The sequence below is a fragment of the Physeter macrocephalus genome, chromosome 21, assembly GCF_002837175.3.
Source record: "Physeter macrocephalus isolate SW-GA chromosome 21, ASM283717v5, whole genome shotgun sequence".
Classification (NCBI taxonomy): Eukaryota; Metazoa; Chordata; class Mammalia; order Artiodactyla; family Physeteridae; genus Physeter; species Physeter macrocephalus.
In genome coordinates this window covers 83,236,130-83,254,314 of record NC_041234.1, presented here as the reverse complement: position 1 = coordinate 83,254,314, position 18,185 = coordinate 83,236,130, and the positions used below count along the sequence as shown (strand labels likewise).

General features: G+C 42.9%; 1 protein-coding gene across 1 annotated transcript in view; it reads right to left on the bottom strand.

Annotated features, from left to right (window-relative positions):
• Positions 1-2,680: 2,680 nt before the first annotated feature.
• VSIG1 (V-set and immunoglobulin domain containing 1) overlaps positions 2,681-18,185 on the bottom strand; it is a 35,069-nt gene continuing 19,564 nt past the window's right edge. Inside the window, exons 3-7 of the mRNA XM_007100765.2 lie at positions 15,618-15,816; positions 9,530-9,685; positions 9,017-9,136; positions 5,135-5,282; positions 2,681-4,150 (exon numbers count right to left, since the gene is read on the bottom strand). Coding sequence (XP_007100827.2) covers positions 3,847-4,150; positions 5,135-5,282; positions 9,017-9,136; positions 9,530-9,685; positions 15,618-15,816 — 927 coding nt within the window. The 3' untranslated portion in view covers positions 2,681-3,846. The remainder of the gene's footprint in view (positions 4,151-5,134; positions 5,283-9,016; positions 9,137-9,529; positions 9,686-15,617; positions 15,817-18,185) is intronic.

Here is an 18,185-nt window from a genome sequence, read left to right as displayed (position 1 = left end):
TAAGCTATCAGAATATTTGGGTAATGACCTATTCCATTACTTATCTTCTGATCCACCGATGAATAAGCAGAAAAAAAAACTTTCTTTTGTTCCCTTATTGGAAATCTCTTCAACATAGGAGTCCATTTTCCTGCCCAAGTAATATTTAGTGAACACAATTTTGTTACGATTCTGTATTGTATACAGTCTCAGGATTCATCACAAACATAAATATATGGTATATTATGGATGTGCTAATAGAAGATTAAGGAGACTGGGATAAAAGTTGCACTGACCCAGAGCGGCCTTATAAGTAGGTGGAGTAGTTAGATGGTAACCCGCATGGTTTGATTTGAGAGGGGCTGAGAAAGCTTCTTTCTCCAGGAATATCTCCCCTCTGGATTGTTCCAGTGCTTGAAATTCCACCATTTTTAGTATCTTTGGATTAAAGAATTATCTGTCTTCAAGAGTCCCCTCTTAGGGACTTCCCTGGTGGTGCAGTGGTTAAGAATCTGCCTGCCGATGCAGGGCACACGGGTTCGTTCGATCCCTGGTCCGGGAAGATCCCACATGCTGTGGAGCAACTAAGCACGAGCACCACAACTACTGAGCCTGCACTCCAGAGCCCGCGAGCCACAACTACTGAGCCCACGTGCCACAACTGCTGAAGCCCACGTGCCTAGAGCCCGTGCTCTGCAACAAGAGAAGCCACTGCTATGTGAAGCCCGCACACCACAACGAAAAGTAGCCCCCGCTCACTGCAGCTAGAGAAAGCCCACGCACAGCAATGAAGATCCAATGCAGCCAAAAATTAAAAAAAAAATTTTTAAGGAGTCCCCTCTTAAAAGATAAATTTTCCTAAGAGAGCTAGTTTATTATCAACCTGAATGACATCACTGGATGATGAAAGATCATGTTCACTGGACGAGAACAGGTCACAGAACAGCTACCTTTTGAAAGGGTGGCAAGGGTAGAGATAGGTTGAGCAATGAATCCTGCCTGAGGTACGCAGATCCAAATGGGTCACTGAGCCAGTAGGCTCATGACAATCCTGGGTGTTTGGAAAATAATGCCAGAAGTCCAAGAAGGGCACTGAAAGGAGAGACCCAAAGATAGCACTTCAGATTAACCTCACCTACTTCCCAACCTTGCCCAGCTAGGGTTTCTGCATTGGCAACATGTACTCTATATCCTTAAATCTGGACCATACCCTCCATTCCTGGCAAATTCATTATGTTGATTTCAACTCAGCTTCCAGACTATCAAGATCATTTTGAGTATCCACGCACCCCAGGATGCATGATTTATTAAGTGTACCTTCTGTGTTTTTATCTGATTCACTAGTTCTTATTCTTGGATTCAGGGAGTCTGTAATTTATCTAAAACCGTACTTGACATTTTGTGTGTATAAGCATTTTTCTGAGGAGAGGGGTCCAGAGTTTTCAGTATATTCTCAAAGTGATCTATGGCCTCAAAAAAGGTTAAAAACCACTGATCCAACTATTTATTGGCATTTTGATCAGTACAGTGCTAATAAGAGCAGAGCTCTGTAAGACCACCAAGAGTGCCTGCCTTCCTGTTCAGCACCAGTTCAGCAGAAATTTGGGGGTGGTGTTGACTATTATATATTATTAGTCTCTTGCGATTTACCTCTGTCATAAGAGTAGAAGGGAAGGTGAATTCCAGCTACTCTGGCATTCTGGTAATTGAAATTTTTAAACTCTAAATGTTAGATCATTCTTAAGACCTTCATCATTTTGCTTCCTGAACCCATCAGACACCGTATGTCATAATATTATATTTGGTCTGAATGGAATTACAGATGCTTCAAAAATCCCTGTGATTGGCTGAAAATTAACACATCAAGGAAAATGCATAAGTAAAAACTTGCTATCTCTTCTCTCCATGACTCTGGACAAGCGTAATATTAATTTCAATTTCAATCTACCCTAAAACCTTCTAAGACTCTACCTCAATTAGTGTATAGGTATGATCTATATACAAAAGGTTTCACAGTTTCCTCTACATGAAAATCTGAATGTGGTAAGTTAGGGATTCATTACTTTATTTTAAAAGACTTCACTTAGGGACTTCCCTGGTGGCACAGTGGTTAAGAATCCACCTGCCAATGCAAGGGACACGGGTTCGAGCCCTGGCCTGGGAAGGTCCCACATGCCGCGGAGCAACTAAGCCCATGCGCCACAACTACTGAGCCTGAGCTCTAGGGCCCACAAGCCACAACTACTGAGCCCACCTGCCACAACTACTGAAGCCTGCGGGCCTAGAGCCCGTGCTCCGCAACAAGAGAAGCCACGACAATGAGAAGCCCGCACACCGCAACGAAGAGTAGCCCCGTCTCACCACAACTAGAGAAAGCCCACACACAGCAACAGAGACCCAACACAGCCAAAAATAAAAAATAAAATAAAATAAATAAATAAATTTTTTAAAAAAAGACTTCACTTAGAAGGAAGTCAGACACAAAAAAGGACATACTGTATGGTCCTATTTATATGAAGGTCAAGAAAAGGCAAAGCTAATCTCTAAGGATGGAAAACAAATCAGTGGTTGCCTGGGTCCAGGGTGATGGTGGGATTGCACAAAGGGATACAGGAAACACTTTGGGATGATGGAAATGCTCCATTTAGATTATCACGGTGGTTTCATGGGTATATACATCTGTCAAAACTCATAAAATTTTACACTTGAAATAGGTGCAGTTTATTGTACATAATGTATATATCAATAAAATTATTTATAAAAGATTTACCTTAGGATCATTAAAATAAGATTTTTATTGAGTATTACTTATTGAACCTTAAAATAAGATTTAAAATCTGATTGATTACACAGATTAAAAAGTCTACCGGTAAATTTCTTCAAAGTGAGTTTTGGGTGAAAAATGATCAATAGAAAAGCTTTTTAACAGGTGAAGAAGAGGTGATATCAATGCATTTTATTAAGCATGTATACAAGATTAATATCTCTTTATTAATGTGAAATATCCCAACAGTAAAATAGATTAATTAGTTCAGATTATCGAAAATAGATCTTAAGTGTTCATTTAGAACAGTTTCCTAGTCTGGCCCTTCCAACGTAGATAACATCAGTGTGACAACATAATAGCTCATTCAAAGCTAAATTGTACATCCCCTGTAGTATCAATATTCTGTATTCATTGAAGGAAAAGTGTATTTGGAATTGTTTTTCTGTACGTTATTTTGCATTTAAAAATTGGGTTATTTTAAAATTTTGCTGTGCTCAGATATTAGATAGCCAGTGGTTCTTTGGGAAATCTAATATGCTAAATGAAGCATTAATTTTAAGACCTAGTTTTAAATGCTATGTACCAATTAATATGTACCCTTTATTTCCCTCTGGAATTTTAAAGAATTTTTTTCCAATCTATGAGATAATGCTGGTGAATTCTTTTCTTAGTGGTCAATGTGAAAATGAATAGGGAAGCTCTGTCAACAACAAATCCTAGAAATAATATTGAATCCAGTTAATGCCACCTTGTCATGTGTGCATGTGGAATCTCAAATAGTAGCTAAAAATAGAGAAGTAAGATTGTCTGAAATAAGACACCGGTGTTGCAAAACACCTTCAACTGAGTTCAGAATCACTTGTCATTTCATTAGCTGTGTTTACATGTTAGTCAAATTGTAAGTACTCTACACTGGTAATGCAGGAACCCTTGCATTTATTTAGTAGTTATCTTGACCTGTCTGTTTTGGATTGATGGTAGGAGCACCTTGTTAGAAGAGGGTTGGTCAGAATGGAGGGAGGTAGTGGGTTAGTTAGGTCAACTGAATTCCAAGCGCCAGTAATGGGTTCCTTAGTGAACACTGTACTCAGGCCACTGGCCTATGTCTTAATCACCCCCTTTCCCTCGTCACAGAATGGCTCCACTACAATCGAGGGCTCCGGTTCCTGCTGTGGTTCCAGCTTGATCTCAAGCTCAGGCGCCGGGGCAAGCTCAGGCCCTGAGGCCGGCTTCAGGGCAGGCTGCAAGGCAGGATCAGGCTTGGGGATAGGCTTGTGATCTGGCCCCAGGGTGGTATTAGGCACAGCCTCATAGATGGAAGATGGCAGAGTTGCTTCTATTTGGATGACATCTTCATCTGGTATTGTCTCACACTCTGTACTTTGGTTTATGTCTGTCATTGGTCTGCAGGAAGAAGGCCCAGGGAAGAACAAGTTAGGGTTTGACATCTCACATGGAGCCATAGGCTCTGTAGCCTCAGTGACCATAGGTCCCAATCTGTTCGGGACCTCTGTGATTTCTGATAGTCTGACTCACTGTCAGACCACGGGTCTCCATTTGGGGTGCAGAAAGGTTAGGTCCCAACAGTATAATGAGAGTTCAAGAAAGACAAGCCAGTGTTTAAGAGGTGAGAAAACTGTTGTGAGGTTGAAAGGGTCTAAAGTTCTAATAAGGTCCTTGGCCAAATCCATGGCTCTGGTGCATGTCTAGCACCCACTCCATCTAGCACAATGCTTGGCACTTGGTTGCGGAAGCACAGAAATGGATAAGAAATAACATTTGATAAGAAATAACAAAGTGGTCAAGAGCCTGGGCCCTCAGCACTTTTGCTTCCATGGGCCCCTTGTTCCATAAAATAAATATTAAAAATTACATTTTATCACTATTGGTAGAAGGACAAGTGTATTAATATATTAAAACATTTTCTTAACCCTAAAAGGATTGTCGTGGCAGTTAAATGAGTTGATACACATAAAATGCTTAGCACAGGGCTTCCCTGGTGGCGCAGTGGTTGGGACTCCGCCTGCCGATGCAGGGGACACGGGTTCGTGCCCCGGTCCGGGAAGATCCCACATGCCGCGGAGTGGCTGGGCCCGTGAGCCATGGCTGCTGAGCCTGCGCGTGCGGAGCCTGTGCTCCGCAGCGGGAGGGGCCACAGCGGTGAGAGGCCCGCGTACGGCAAAAAAATTAAAAAAAAATGCTTAGCACAGAGTCTGGCGCACAGCGCTCAGTACATGATAGCCATCACCATTCTTTTATAAAAGCAGTGGGAGTGAGGAGAAAAAACCTCTATATCTTCTGCTAAGAGGAGTGCTTAGGAAGAGCTGACTGAAAGAGACAGGCCTGAGAAATGTCTATTCAAGTAAAGACAACAAAGTAAGCTCTTACTCGAGTTCTGTGGTGGGTTTAGAATTTCTCTTCCTTTTCTTCCCCTTCGCTTTTGCCTTGTTCCTTGCGAAGCACACCACAGAGAGGATAATGGCAGCACCTACTAGGGCACCCACCAAGGCCCCCACGATGATTCCAACTTCTGGATCTGAAGGACACAAGCAGCCGGTTAGTAAAGTGGGGCATAGTGTCTGCCTCATCCATTTGCATTTGTGACCAGTGGGGAATATCCGGGGCATTCATATAGTGGGAAGGTGCCTTGTATAGGCTGAGAGCGTGGAAACCCCTAGAACTCTTTCAGCTGGACTCATAGCGGGAGAAGAAAGGTGACTGGCTTGACTATGTACCTTCCCATTCACATTTACACACATAAAGAGAAAAAATATGCCAACTTGGGGGAGGTGGGGTTGCTTTAGACATGCGGTTTTGGACTTCCCTGGCGGTCCAGTGGTTAGGACTCTGCGCTTCCACCGCCGGGGGTGCGGGTTCGATCCCTGGTCGGGGAACTAAGATCCTGTGGCACGGCCCCCCCAAATAAAAACTGCTGTTTGGAGAAGTAAGTTTTCACCGTGCATTTGCTTGGGCAGTGAGAGAGACACACTGGAGCTGCAATCCGGTCACCAGAGAAATGACGTCTGTTACAGGCAAGGACATTTCACCAGGCTTTCCCAAAGCATGGGTGAAGCAGTTCCCTAAAAACCTTCTCTTCCACAGATTCCATGCTCACCAAAGAGCCTCATGCATTCTGGCCACTGGGAAGGGATATGCCCATTTCCATAAACAGGCATCTGGTTTATTAGATCAGTCTACGGAAAAACCTAATGAGTGTGAGATGATCCAGCTGAGCACCAGACCTTCAAGCACTGAGGTATTATCCCCAGGAGACCAAGTCTGGGTTCCAGGTGGTCCCATCCCCATCGGCCTCCCTTCAGGCAAGGATGAATATCTTATACTTTGAGATGAAAGGCTAGTTGAGTTGCCTGATCATTCTTTTAACTTTCTATGATTAAAGGAATACGCGTGCATCATTTAGAAAGTCAAACAGTTCTACTAGGCTTCTAACAACAACAACAACAAAACATCAGCAGTTCCTTTCTCCACTCCTTCCCATCTCTAAGTCCCATTCACAAGAGGAATTTGCCCCCATGTTTCTATTACACTTGTTCTAATATGTTCTGCCTTTTCCAATTTTTGTCATTTTCTATTGGCTTCCTACTCTGGAGGTTGAGGATTTAACTCTCTTACAACACTCCTCTCACATCCCGCCATATTCTCCTAATATAACATAAGGTATCGTTAAATCAATGTTTGCAGTATTATGACTATGTAAATGTTGTTCACAGCTGCAGAACATAGTATGACTCTTTCTTGTGCAACATTTTAAAAATTTCCCCAAGGTTAATAATTGCTTCATTGGGGGATTTATGGGTTTTTTAACGTATTATTACTAATCCCCAAAATGTCCAGCCAAAGTCCTTTCGGTAGTTTCAAACACATCAGCTAATCTATCGGTTTCTTCTGTTGTTGTTTCCTCCCTTGGAGACATCCCTTCTGGAGTCCTCCACCTTCCTCCCTGAGCATCGACTGGTTGCCCTCCTAAGCCTGCTGCTCTGCTGTCATCCTTCAACCTCCTATTACCCTCATCCTAATTTTTTTTTTTTTTTTTTTTTTATGGTACGCGGGCCTCTCACTGTTGTGGCCTCTCCCGTTGCGGAGCACAGGCTCCGGACGCGCAGGCTCAACGGCCATGGCTCACGGGCCCAGCCGCTCCGCGGCATGTGGGATCCTCCCGGACCGGGGCACGAACCCGTGTCCCCTGCATCGGCAGGCGGACTCTCAACCACTGCGCCACCAGGGAAGCCCCCTCATCCTAATTTTAAAGGTAAAGAAACAGGCTTTGCAAGCTCCATCTCAAATAGCACTTCATTGGTAAAGCTGGCCCTGGTTCTATAAGCATAATTAGTTGTTTCTTCTTTGGCATCCTATAGACCCTGTGCAGACCTCTGTTATAACATTTAACAAATTTTAGTGTTTGTGCCTCTAGCTAATCTGTGAGCTCCTTGAGTGTAAGACATACATCTTATTAATGTCTGAATCTCCATCGCCTAGGACATTCCCTGGCATACAGTAGATAGTCAATGAAGGTTTGAGGAAGGGAGAGATGGAGGGAAGGACGGAGGCAGGAAGTCAAGAGGGCAGGAAGGCAGGGAGGAAGCCAAATACTAGACACCATTGAAAAGAGGATTCAAAAGGAAGCAAGGCTCAAGTACAAATCTGAGGAGTCTCTATATCTGCAATATGACTGTACCTCTAGAAAGGCAAAAAGAGATTGGGGAAGATCTGGAGAAAAACAGCAGAAATGATCAAGGGAGCAGGGACAGATGGGACCACAAAAAAGGACACACAAAAAGATGAAGTTTCCAGCCATAAAAAGAAATGAAATTGAACCATTTGTAGTGAGGTGGATGGACCTAGAGTCTGTCATACAGAGTGAAGCAAGTCAGAAAGAGAAGAACAAATACCGTATGCTAACACATATATATGGAATCTAAGAAAAAAAATGTCATGAAGAGCCTAGGGGTAGGACGGGAATAAAAGGACCTACTAGAGCATGGACTTGAGGATATGGGGAGGGGGAAGGGTAAGCTGTGACGAAGTGAGAGAGTGGCATGGACATATATACACTACCAAACGTAGGGTGGATAGCTAGTGGGAAGCAGCCGCATGGCACACGGAGATCAGCTAGTTGGTTTGTGACCACCTAGAGGGGTGGGATAGGGAGGGTGGGAGGGAGGGAGACGCAAGAGGGAGGAGATATGGGGACATATGTATATGTATAGCTGATTCACTTTGTCATAAAGCAGAAACTAACACAACATTGTAAAGCAATTATACTCCAATAAAGATGTTTAAAAAAAATGGCTGAAAGTGATGCGAAAATGAAGGAGCAAACTGGAGTTGGAAAATGTCTGATTCCGGACAGATAAAAGGAAGAAAGCTCAGCTTCCTAGGAGAATAATAATCCAATGGAACTGGGCCCCATGCATATGGTATATATTAAAATCACAGATTCAAAGGAAGTTTGAAAAAATGAATAAATGACAGGATCTGAAATGTAATGAAGTGATCCTTGAGAGGTGTAGCAAGATATCCCTTGTGAGAACTTGCCCCCTGACTGGCCCAATTTGACAATCTCAGGCCCTTAAGTCTATGCTTAGTAACTAGGCACCTTTGAACTGGAAGGTTGAGGTTTAGAGGCATCGTGACTCTGCCACTTACAAACTGAATGACCCTGAGCAAGTCACTTACCTCCCTGAGTTTCCTTTTCAGTAAAGTGAAGCCTAACAGTATATTCTGCCTCCTAGACGGGGTGATTGTAGGACTGAGTGGGATAATGCTCGCAGCACGCGGCCAAGCGTCCGGCACATATTTTGTGCTCCGCAATATTAGCTACTCTGAATGTAGGTGCAAGTGTCGTTATTACTGTTATTATCAGAGGCAGATTTTAGCAAATTAGTTAATAACTGGAAAGTTTGTGAGCTCCATGTTTGACACAGATTGCTATAGCTTCACCTGGATCTACCAACAGCATCACAAAGAAAATTGAGCCCCGTACTATGAATGAGGCTGTTGTTTTACTTTCTGGAGATTTTGTGAGGGTTAAGCAAATTAATTTTTGTAAACAATTTGAAGCAGCATGTGGCATATATTAAGTATTACGTAAGCATTAGATATTAGGATGGTCATCCACCATGTCAACCTATAAATAAAGCACCAAAATCTCCAGTCAGGAAGGACTAACCAGGGAGTCTAATTAATTTTCTTGATTGGCAGGCCCAGGATACTTAAGGAGAAACTGTTAAAGTTATGTGATCAACTCACGTGAAGAAGTTAGGTCAATTTCACAGGAACTATTGCCAAGGTTGTTGATAGCTGTGCACTGGTAGTAACCTTGTACAAAATTGGTCAGATTTCCAATAAACAAAATCCCGGTGGCTGGGTCTGTCAAAAACAGGAAATAGCATTTTGAAATCTCTTATGTGGGTAGAGATCATGTGAATGTAGCAGACCATTCAATGCCCACCCACTTCCTCACATTGGCCTCCCTTTCTTGAGATGTCCAGGGTCCAACTAGACCCCTGGAGACTCCCATCTGGGACCATGCCTATTTTCTCCATACCCACCACCTGTGAGCCAAAAATGGTCTTGACTTCTAGAAGTTGGGGAGAAGACCAGAGGACAACCATCTTGATGAAAGATTGACATTCTTTGTACATTCTCCTCCCAGAAAAATAGAAGACTGTGCTCTAAGGACAAGCAGCCAGTCACACACACATGCTGTCACCCAAGCCCACACACCAGGCCTTGCCAGGGGCAGCAGAGGGCTATACTCACTGAAGCTTTCTTTCACTGGGACGATGTCTCTTCCTTCAAGTTTATACCAGTAGTACACCGGGGAAGGTGTTCCAAGCAGAGAGAGGCAAGTAAGAGATATAGGATGGCCAGTTTCTGGTATTCCTTGGATGCTGCAAAAGGGCTTAGAAGGTTTGACTGTAAGGCAATGACAAAGAGTAAAAAATCCTGCGTGATGAATGGCAGTCTGTACCAATTTTAGTCACTTCCTCACTTTCATTTTGTAGAATATGTATACTTTTTTTTTTAATCTTTAAAAACTTATTTTGACAGTTTTCTAGCTGTACCACCAGGTGGGAGTAGAGCACTTCAGGTACAAAGACCTTCGGTCACTGGGCCATTAATATTCTAATAGCATCCATTCTATCTGCCTGCTCCCCAGATTCATAACCATGAATTTCCGCATTGTGCCTTAAAATATGCCTTTATTAAAAAACAACTAGGAACATAGTTTATACTTTGGAAGCACAGTCTTAAAGGAAAACAGAACCCTTAAATACTTTGAGATAACTGATTACTTATTCTTTTTAAAACATTGTTTTATTAATGCCATATTTTTCCTTTGTGAGTCATTTTTTGGCATTTATTCTTCTGGGGGTGACACAAAATGGAGGGTTTGAATTTGCCCGTGTCCCTCATCGGGAGGGGAAACCCACTGAAGGGGGAGGGGTGTGCTACAGGGCACTGAAATCTTGATTCATCCTTCACGCCACAAGCATTTCCTTGAGTGCCTTCTGTGTGCCCAGCACTGGACTAGGCACCAGAAATTCAAAAGTGACTCGGACACGGTTCTGAAGTCGGGTGGGGGAGTGGTAAGAGATTAGGCTAGAGAGCAGTGAGGCCATAGATTAGGGGGCTTTGTGTTTCATGTATTTTATACCGAGAGCAGCAGGGCCACAGAAGGAATTTAAGTAGCGGAGGGACGATGATCATTCTAACGTTTTAGATGAATTGCTCTGACTCCAGGGGTTTCTGAGCCAAGGGACAGGAGGAGACAGATTCAAGCCGTATTAAGAAGTCAAGAGGGCTTGAGGACCAGCTGGATCTGTGGCATTAGGAAGAGGGTGGGCTCAGTGATGACTCCCAGGTTCCTGATTTGACAGCTGGGTACATGATCTTGCCATCCCCTGAGATAAATACAGGGTTAGGGTTAGGGTGAGGGTTAGGGTGAGGGTAAGGAGCAGGTTTTCGGGGAAGTAGTGAGGAGGGGGAGGGGGCGATGATGAGGTCAGTTTGGGATATACTGAGTTTCAGCTGCGTATGGGGAACTCCTGTGGGAAGCTGAGAATCTGATTCTCCTCACTTATCTTACTGCTCACAGCTTATTCTAGCCTCAGTCTGACTTATAGATGATAAGGATCTGAATCGATACTTTCCAGTTCACCTTCCTTAATTTGGATATAAAACACTCCAAAGGCATAGATTCTCTGCCTTAGGCTAGTTAGACCCTAAATGCTCTAGGATGCCCAGCTCTCTGGCTCTTACTTGGGAGGCAGCAGTTAAGAGCACAGCTCTGGATCCACACCGAACACTGCTCCACAACTTTACCCTAGATGTATTTAGGCAAGTAAGCTAACATAGCCAAACCTCAGTTGATTCATCTGTAAAATGTGAACAAGAGATTACCTGGGCTCCAGCTAATCCAAATATATTGTATTTATATAAAGAAAATAATGTATATAGTATCGTACACATGGAATTGCTGTTGGCCACAGGCAGGAATGAACTCCTGCTGTCACATTTCCAACCTTGCCACTGACAATCTTCCAATCGCAGACTCTAACCCACTGTACATGTGAGCAGGAAAACAGATGGATATAGCTATAGTTCTTTGAAAATTTCTTGTCTTTTAATTGAAGTACAGTTGATTTGCTATATTCTGTTATAGTTTCAGATGTACAGCATAGCGATTCAGTATTTTTGCAGATTATGCTCCATTATAGGTTATCATAATGGGTATAATTCCCTGTGCTATACAGTATATCCTTGTTGCTTATCTATTATATATATAGTAGTTTGTATCTGTTAATCCCACACCCCTAATCTGTCCCTCCCCCTTCCTTCTTCCCTCTGATAGCCACTAGTTTGTTTTCTATGTCTGTGAGTCTGTTCTGCATATACATTCATTTGTATTATTTTTTAGATTCCACTTATAAATGATATACAGTATTTGTCTTTCTCTGTTGGACTTATTTCACTAAGCATAATATTCTCTAGGTCCGTCCATTCTGCTGCAACCAGCAGTATTCCATTCTTTTTTATGGCTTAGTAACATTCCATTGTGTATATGTACCATACTTTCTTAAGCCAATTGTCTGTTGTGCCATCCCTTCTTTTAAACAGGTGTCTTTTAATTAAAAGAAGTATTTTTCTGTTTAGCTCTTTATTCTTTCTTTTTTAAAATAAATTTATTTATTTATTTATTTATTTTTGGCTGCACTGGGTTTTCATTGCTGTGCGCAGGCTTTCTCTAGTTGTGGCAAGCGGGGGCTACTCTGTGTTGAGGTGCGTGGGCTTCTCATTGTGGTGGCTTCTCTTTTTGTGGAGCATGGGCTCTAGGCACACGGGCTTCAGTAGTTGTGGCTCACGGACTTCAGTAGTTGTGGCTCACGGGCTCTGGAGCTCAGGCTCAGGAGTTGTGGCAACATGGGCTTAGTTGGCTTCTCTTTTTGTGGAGCATGGGCTCTAGGCACACGGGCTTCAGTAGTTGTGGCTCACGGACTTCAGTAGTTGTGGCTCACGGGCTCTGGAGCTCAGGCTCAGTAGTTGTGGCAACATGGGCTTAGTTGCTCCGCAGCATGTGGGATCTTCCTGGACCAGGGATCGAACCCGTGTCCCCTGCATTGGCAGGCAGATTCTTAACCACTGTGCCACCAGGGAAGTCCCTCTTTATTCTTTCTTACTGTTGATTTTCTCAGATGGAGATAACTCCTTGGATTTGCCTACCCTAAATAAACTAGGCTATTTAACCAGAAATCCAGTGCACCTATCACTAGATTTAGATATTGCCTTTTTAAAAAACATGGTGATTTTATTCCGCTGTAAGTGGAATAGAATAATCTGAACCGAAAATTAAATGGGGGTGTTTCATCACGAAGCCAGACCCCAGGACTAGAACTAATTATGGACAAAACCCTGGAATGACTTGCATTCATTTCTTGAGCCCAGAATCAAACCCAGATAGGCCTTTTTTTTTATTTTGCTGAACACATTTTTCTTTGCTTTTTTTATTAACCAAACACTTAGTGAATCACTTTGAACCACATCCCAAACCCATATATTTTCTAAGACTACTGATTCAGTATTGAATTGACATTTCATCCAGTTAAAGTCCCTGACAGAACTTGGATGTTTTACTGGCAAAGCCACTGATCTACCATTTAGCTTTATTGCTTTCAACAGAATTGGGATGGGAAGAAGGGGCTCACCTCAGAAAATAAATGAAAATGCTTCAGTGTGTTCTCAAACCTTCTCTAAATTCATCATTTTCTTTTTATGTGCCAAACTGCAGAAGGAAGATGATGCTCCTTCCAAATGCATACAAAATAATTATTCAAACTTCTGCTGGGTATTTTTCAGAGATTCATTTTCCAAGGCTATCATACCTAATGGAAGTCTCTCAAATGAATGGTCGTCCAAAGCACCTGGGCCTTTGTGCATTGCTGTTTCCTTCACCTAAATCGTGCCCTGCCACCTCAGCCCCTCTTCTGCCTGACACGCTCTTGCACATCCTTCAACGTTCAATGCAGAAGTCACTTTCTCCAGGAGGCCTTCTCCAGTTCCCCCTTCACGGCTTTATGCCCTTTCCCCTGTGATCTCCCAGCTCTCCTCTCCTCCCTCCACTGTAAGCTTATGTTGTATATCTGCCTCCCCCACTAGACTTTGAAGTTTAGGAGGGCTGGGAGCTGAACTTTTACATCTTTCCATCTCCATTGCCTACCATAGCAACTGAACATGTGTTCAGGGTTTGCCGAATGAATTTATGCATGAATGAGTGAATGCATGGGATCTATGTCTATCACTGGGTTATGAAAAGTCTCCGAAAGACGCATTGCTAGGAAGAGCAATATTTAAGGAAATATCAATACCTCTCTCCTCAGTTGGTCTCCCTTACACACTTGCCTCTACCATGCCCCACCCCTCAGTCAGGGCAAGCGGAACAGGCACTCATGTGCAATAGAATTTGAGAACTGCAAACAGCCTCTGCAGTTTTTAGAGGAAATTATCAGTCTCACAATTTCCAGAAAGCATAAATTTGTGGAATGCCTTTGTTCTTAGCCTAATTAATAAAAATAGGATTTTGAGAGTTCCCAAACAAAGAAATCTACAGAGCCTCTGTCTCTTATCTTGCCTGGATACTGGATGCTTAAGGAAAAGTCATGACACAGTCATTGCAAGAACAACTGACCCAAAGACTCATGGGAAAAAACAACTTAGAGAGGAAATGACCCTCAACTTCTTATGGAAGTTGATTGGGGACTTTCTGAACTTTAAGAATATTAACCACCCTAACTTTACCTCAGGGCTATTTCCAAGCTCAGAGAAAAAGAGGCTTGGCTTCTTTAGGTTGTTTCTGGTCAGAAGGACAACCCAGAGCCAGGGAGTAACAGAAAACCATTAGAGGACTAATCCCTCAAATTCTATGAACACTGAATCTCCAGCATATCATTTGACTCTCATAACGATAATATGACAGGGCAGGAATTTCAACCCCATCTCAGAATGGCCAGAGAAAGGTGGACTGACTTGTCTGAGGCCACTGAGTAGCAGAGTAAGAGCTAGAACCTAGGTCTTCTGACTCCCAGCCTGATGTGCTAGCATCTATTCCATAGTGGAACATCAGATCTCCCAGGAAAGGGCTTGTGTATACTTCTCTTGTCATTCCCTTTACCCCAAAGCCTAGCACAGGGTACAGCAAAATAAAAACATGATGGAGTTATCCCGTTCCTAGAAATCAGCTCTTGATTACCTTTTCTTCTTTTCCAGGTGGGTAGATGCAGTAGCAAACCTCACAGTAAATAGCTGGTTCTTTTTAGGCATCACCTGGGCAGCAAGCTCAGACAGTTCTGGGCAGTCCTCCTGGGATGTGCACCTTGTTACCAATTGCGGCTTTTCAAAGCTACTCAATTACCAAGTCACTGGTTTGATCTAGTTCCTCCTTTCCCGTGATGGATACACACAGCTCAAGAGCAGCAACGGCTAGATAAGCTCCATTTGGGTTACTTAGAAATGGGAGAGCCCTTAGCTCAACTGGTTAGTTGGTGAAGGTTGACAGCCCTTTCATCCCTCCCTTCAGTACATCTGAAGGCCTGCAGACGGGACCTGCTAGGCATACAGACAGGAGCAAAACTCCCATTGTCCTCTCAGACAGAGATTGAAAGGATCCCTAAGAATCACCAGAATTGTGAACTTCCCCAAGAGCAGAAACCATGCCTCCATCCTGGCTCCTGGCACAAAGCAGGCACTCAATAAATGCTGTATAAATGAACCACTCCAAATTCATTTAAGAGCAGATATGACTTGCCCCATGTCACATACTGAATATTTGTGTATAAATAAATTAATTCTCAACTCTTTCTTTTTTCCAAATAGCATTAGCATTTTAGAAAGGGACCCATCTGCCTTTACTCCACAGAATGATTTAATGGTGGGAATTGTGGCTGGCTTTGGAGAGGTAACAAATTGACAGTTGTTTCCCCCAGGTAGGACTGGCCCTAATTGGAGGTTCCCTCTGAAAGAGTTGCTAGTGATCATATAGGGGGACTGTGCATTTTCCCATCTGTTCTCATCGTATCCTTCAGAGATAGGGATCCAGGAAGCGGTCATCTATTGCTATCTGTCATGTTGGCAGCCCTTTTGGTTTGACAATTGTTTCAACATGTTTTATGAGTGATTTCTCAGTGTTATTCTGTGGGTTGGGTTTGTGGTGTGTCTTTATTGTCCTGATAATAAAAGGAGCAGGGAGGATATTTACCCTGGGACTTAATTGGTACCAATAACCCACTGCCCTAGCTCATTCAATTCCTAAGTTGCTCCAAGAAGAGAAAAAGCAGAAAAAAATTGTCCATACCTAACACACTGACGTTGAGGGTGCCTTGATTTTTGCCGACAAAGTCAGGGGGGTTGTTAACATCACAGACGTAGATGCCACTATCTGCTGGTTGCATATGCGAAATAGTGATGGATGCGTTACCTGGAGCATTGGACCCTACAATGCGATCTTTAAATTGCCCGATGGCTGTAGCTCGTCCACCTTCCGAATAGTAAATCTAGGACAGAAAATGACAGAAATGAGAACTGGACAGTGTCCGGGGCTAGGATCAGCTACGTGGAAGTTCCCCCTATCCAATGTTACCTACTTTGACACTGAATGAAAAATGAAGCAGTATCCCCCTCCCCCCGCCCCCGGTAAGGAACAGGTCCCTGTGGCAAAAGTTTCTCAGTTCAGTGGGACACTTTAGCTTTCTCACAGCATTGCACAGCCGCGACCTCATCTGTGCTCAAAGCAGCTCTGTGATGTCATCAGGGCAGGGAGATACGCACGTCTTATAGACAGTAGACAGCTGGAGCTGACAGGATTCAACTCCTAAGCTTAGGCTAACAGATCAAGATGCTCACCTGATGAGTCTACCTGGAGGAAACTCATTACATAGGACACAAACGTCTGATGGGAAAACCAAAACCATCATCTTTCCTACTTGATAAACATTTTTGATTTCAGTTTACTTTACCCAGTGGGATTATCTAGAATATCCGATTTCCCTAAAAGAATATTCATGCTCCTTACATGCATATTCCTTTGGGTAAGCAAAACTGAGTTCATCCTGTTTGTTAGAAGAATAACATTTCAGAGCAGAGAGGCTCCTGAGAAACCATCTGGCCCCATCGCTTCATAGTGGTGGTGCGAGGATGAAGCAAAGTAACTTAGCCAAGGGCCTAGGAAGTGCTTGGTCAACGGTAGCTACTACCTTTCTCCCCACATGGCAGGAGGCAGAACTGGAATTATTACCGCTTTTAGACAAATAAGGGCACTCAAACACAGAGATTCAACGACTCACCCAAAGCCATAAAGATTTATTTATTATTATTATTATTTACTAGATTTAAGAAAGATCTTGATTATAGTAGCATCTCTGTTAAAGAATATGGATATTCAGATCATAATGGCAACTGTGGAAGCAGCATGGTGTGATGGAAAGAGGCCTGGTCTAGGAGTAAGAAAACCTGGGTTTTATTTATTTACTTATTTATTTTTAACATCTTTATTGGAGTATCATTGCTTTACAATGGTGTGTTAGTTTCTGCTTTGTAACAAAGTGAATCAGCTATATGTGTACATATGTCCCCATATCTCCTCCCTCTTGCGTCTCCCTCCCCCCCACCCTCCCCATCCCACCCCTCTAGGTGGACACAAAGCACTGAGCTGATCTCCCTGTGCTATGCGGCTGCTTCCCACCAGCTATCTATTTTACATTTGGCAGTGTATATATGTCCATGCCACTCTCTCACTTTGTCCCAGCTTACCCTTCCCCCTCCCCGTGTCCTCAAGTCCATTCTCTACGTCTGCGTCTTTATGTCTTTACCCCTGTCCTGCCCCTAGGTTCTTTAGAACGATTTTTTTTAGATCCATATATATGTGTGTTAGCATACGGTATTTGTTTTTCTCTTTCTGACTTACTTCACTCTGTATGACAGACTCTAGGTCCATCCACCTCACTACAAATAACTCAATTTAATTTCTGTTAATGGCTGAGTAATAGTCCATTGTATACATGTGCCACATCTTCTTTATCCATTCTTCTGTTGATGGACACTTAGGTTGCTTCCATAAGACCTGGGGGGTCCTGCTATGCTGGACCTCTGACTGTGACATGCGGGAAGTAGCCTCTGCTCATGTCTACATGGCAACCTACTTTGCAATAAGAAACAAAGTTATTTAATCTCTCCAACCTTTAGTTTCCACATCTGAATGAGGAACCAGAGTAGTGTTCTCTAAAGTATGATATGTACTCCCTAAGCATAAGCCCACAAGTTGATTTTAGGTGGCAAGAAATTGAAAACTTTAAAAATGTAATGTGTATTAGAGACATAGCTATCACATCAAATCTGTGACTTCATGGATATTATTGCTTACGGTGAAACTAAGGCAGACATTTTTAAGACTTTTAAAAACCAAGTCAGGGAGTGCCCTGGTGGTCCAGTGGTTAGGACTCAACACTTTCACTACTGGACCCGGGTTCAATCTGTGGTCAGGGAACTAAGATCCCACGAGCTGCGTGGTGCAGCCAAAAAAAAAAAAAAAAAACCAAGTCAATAGAGAAAACAACATTAAATAAATAATTACTAGTGTTGGTAATACCCAAATATGACACAAATCATGAAGATGAGACATGAATGACTAAACTTTGCGAATCACTGGACTAGGTGATCCCTGAGGTCCCTTCATAATACATAAAGTCTATGTACACACTTTGCTAGTTTCATACAAATGTGTATAATTCCAGTGATTGTTTTTTATTATTCAATAAACTGGGGTTGCCCTAGTCCAATGGCAATTAATATTTCATAAAATCTACTAGAAGAGACTTATGGTTCATTTAATTCACTCTCCTCACTTTACAGAAGAGACTGAAGCCCA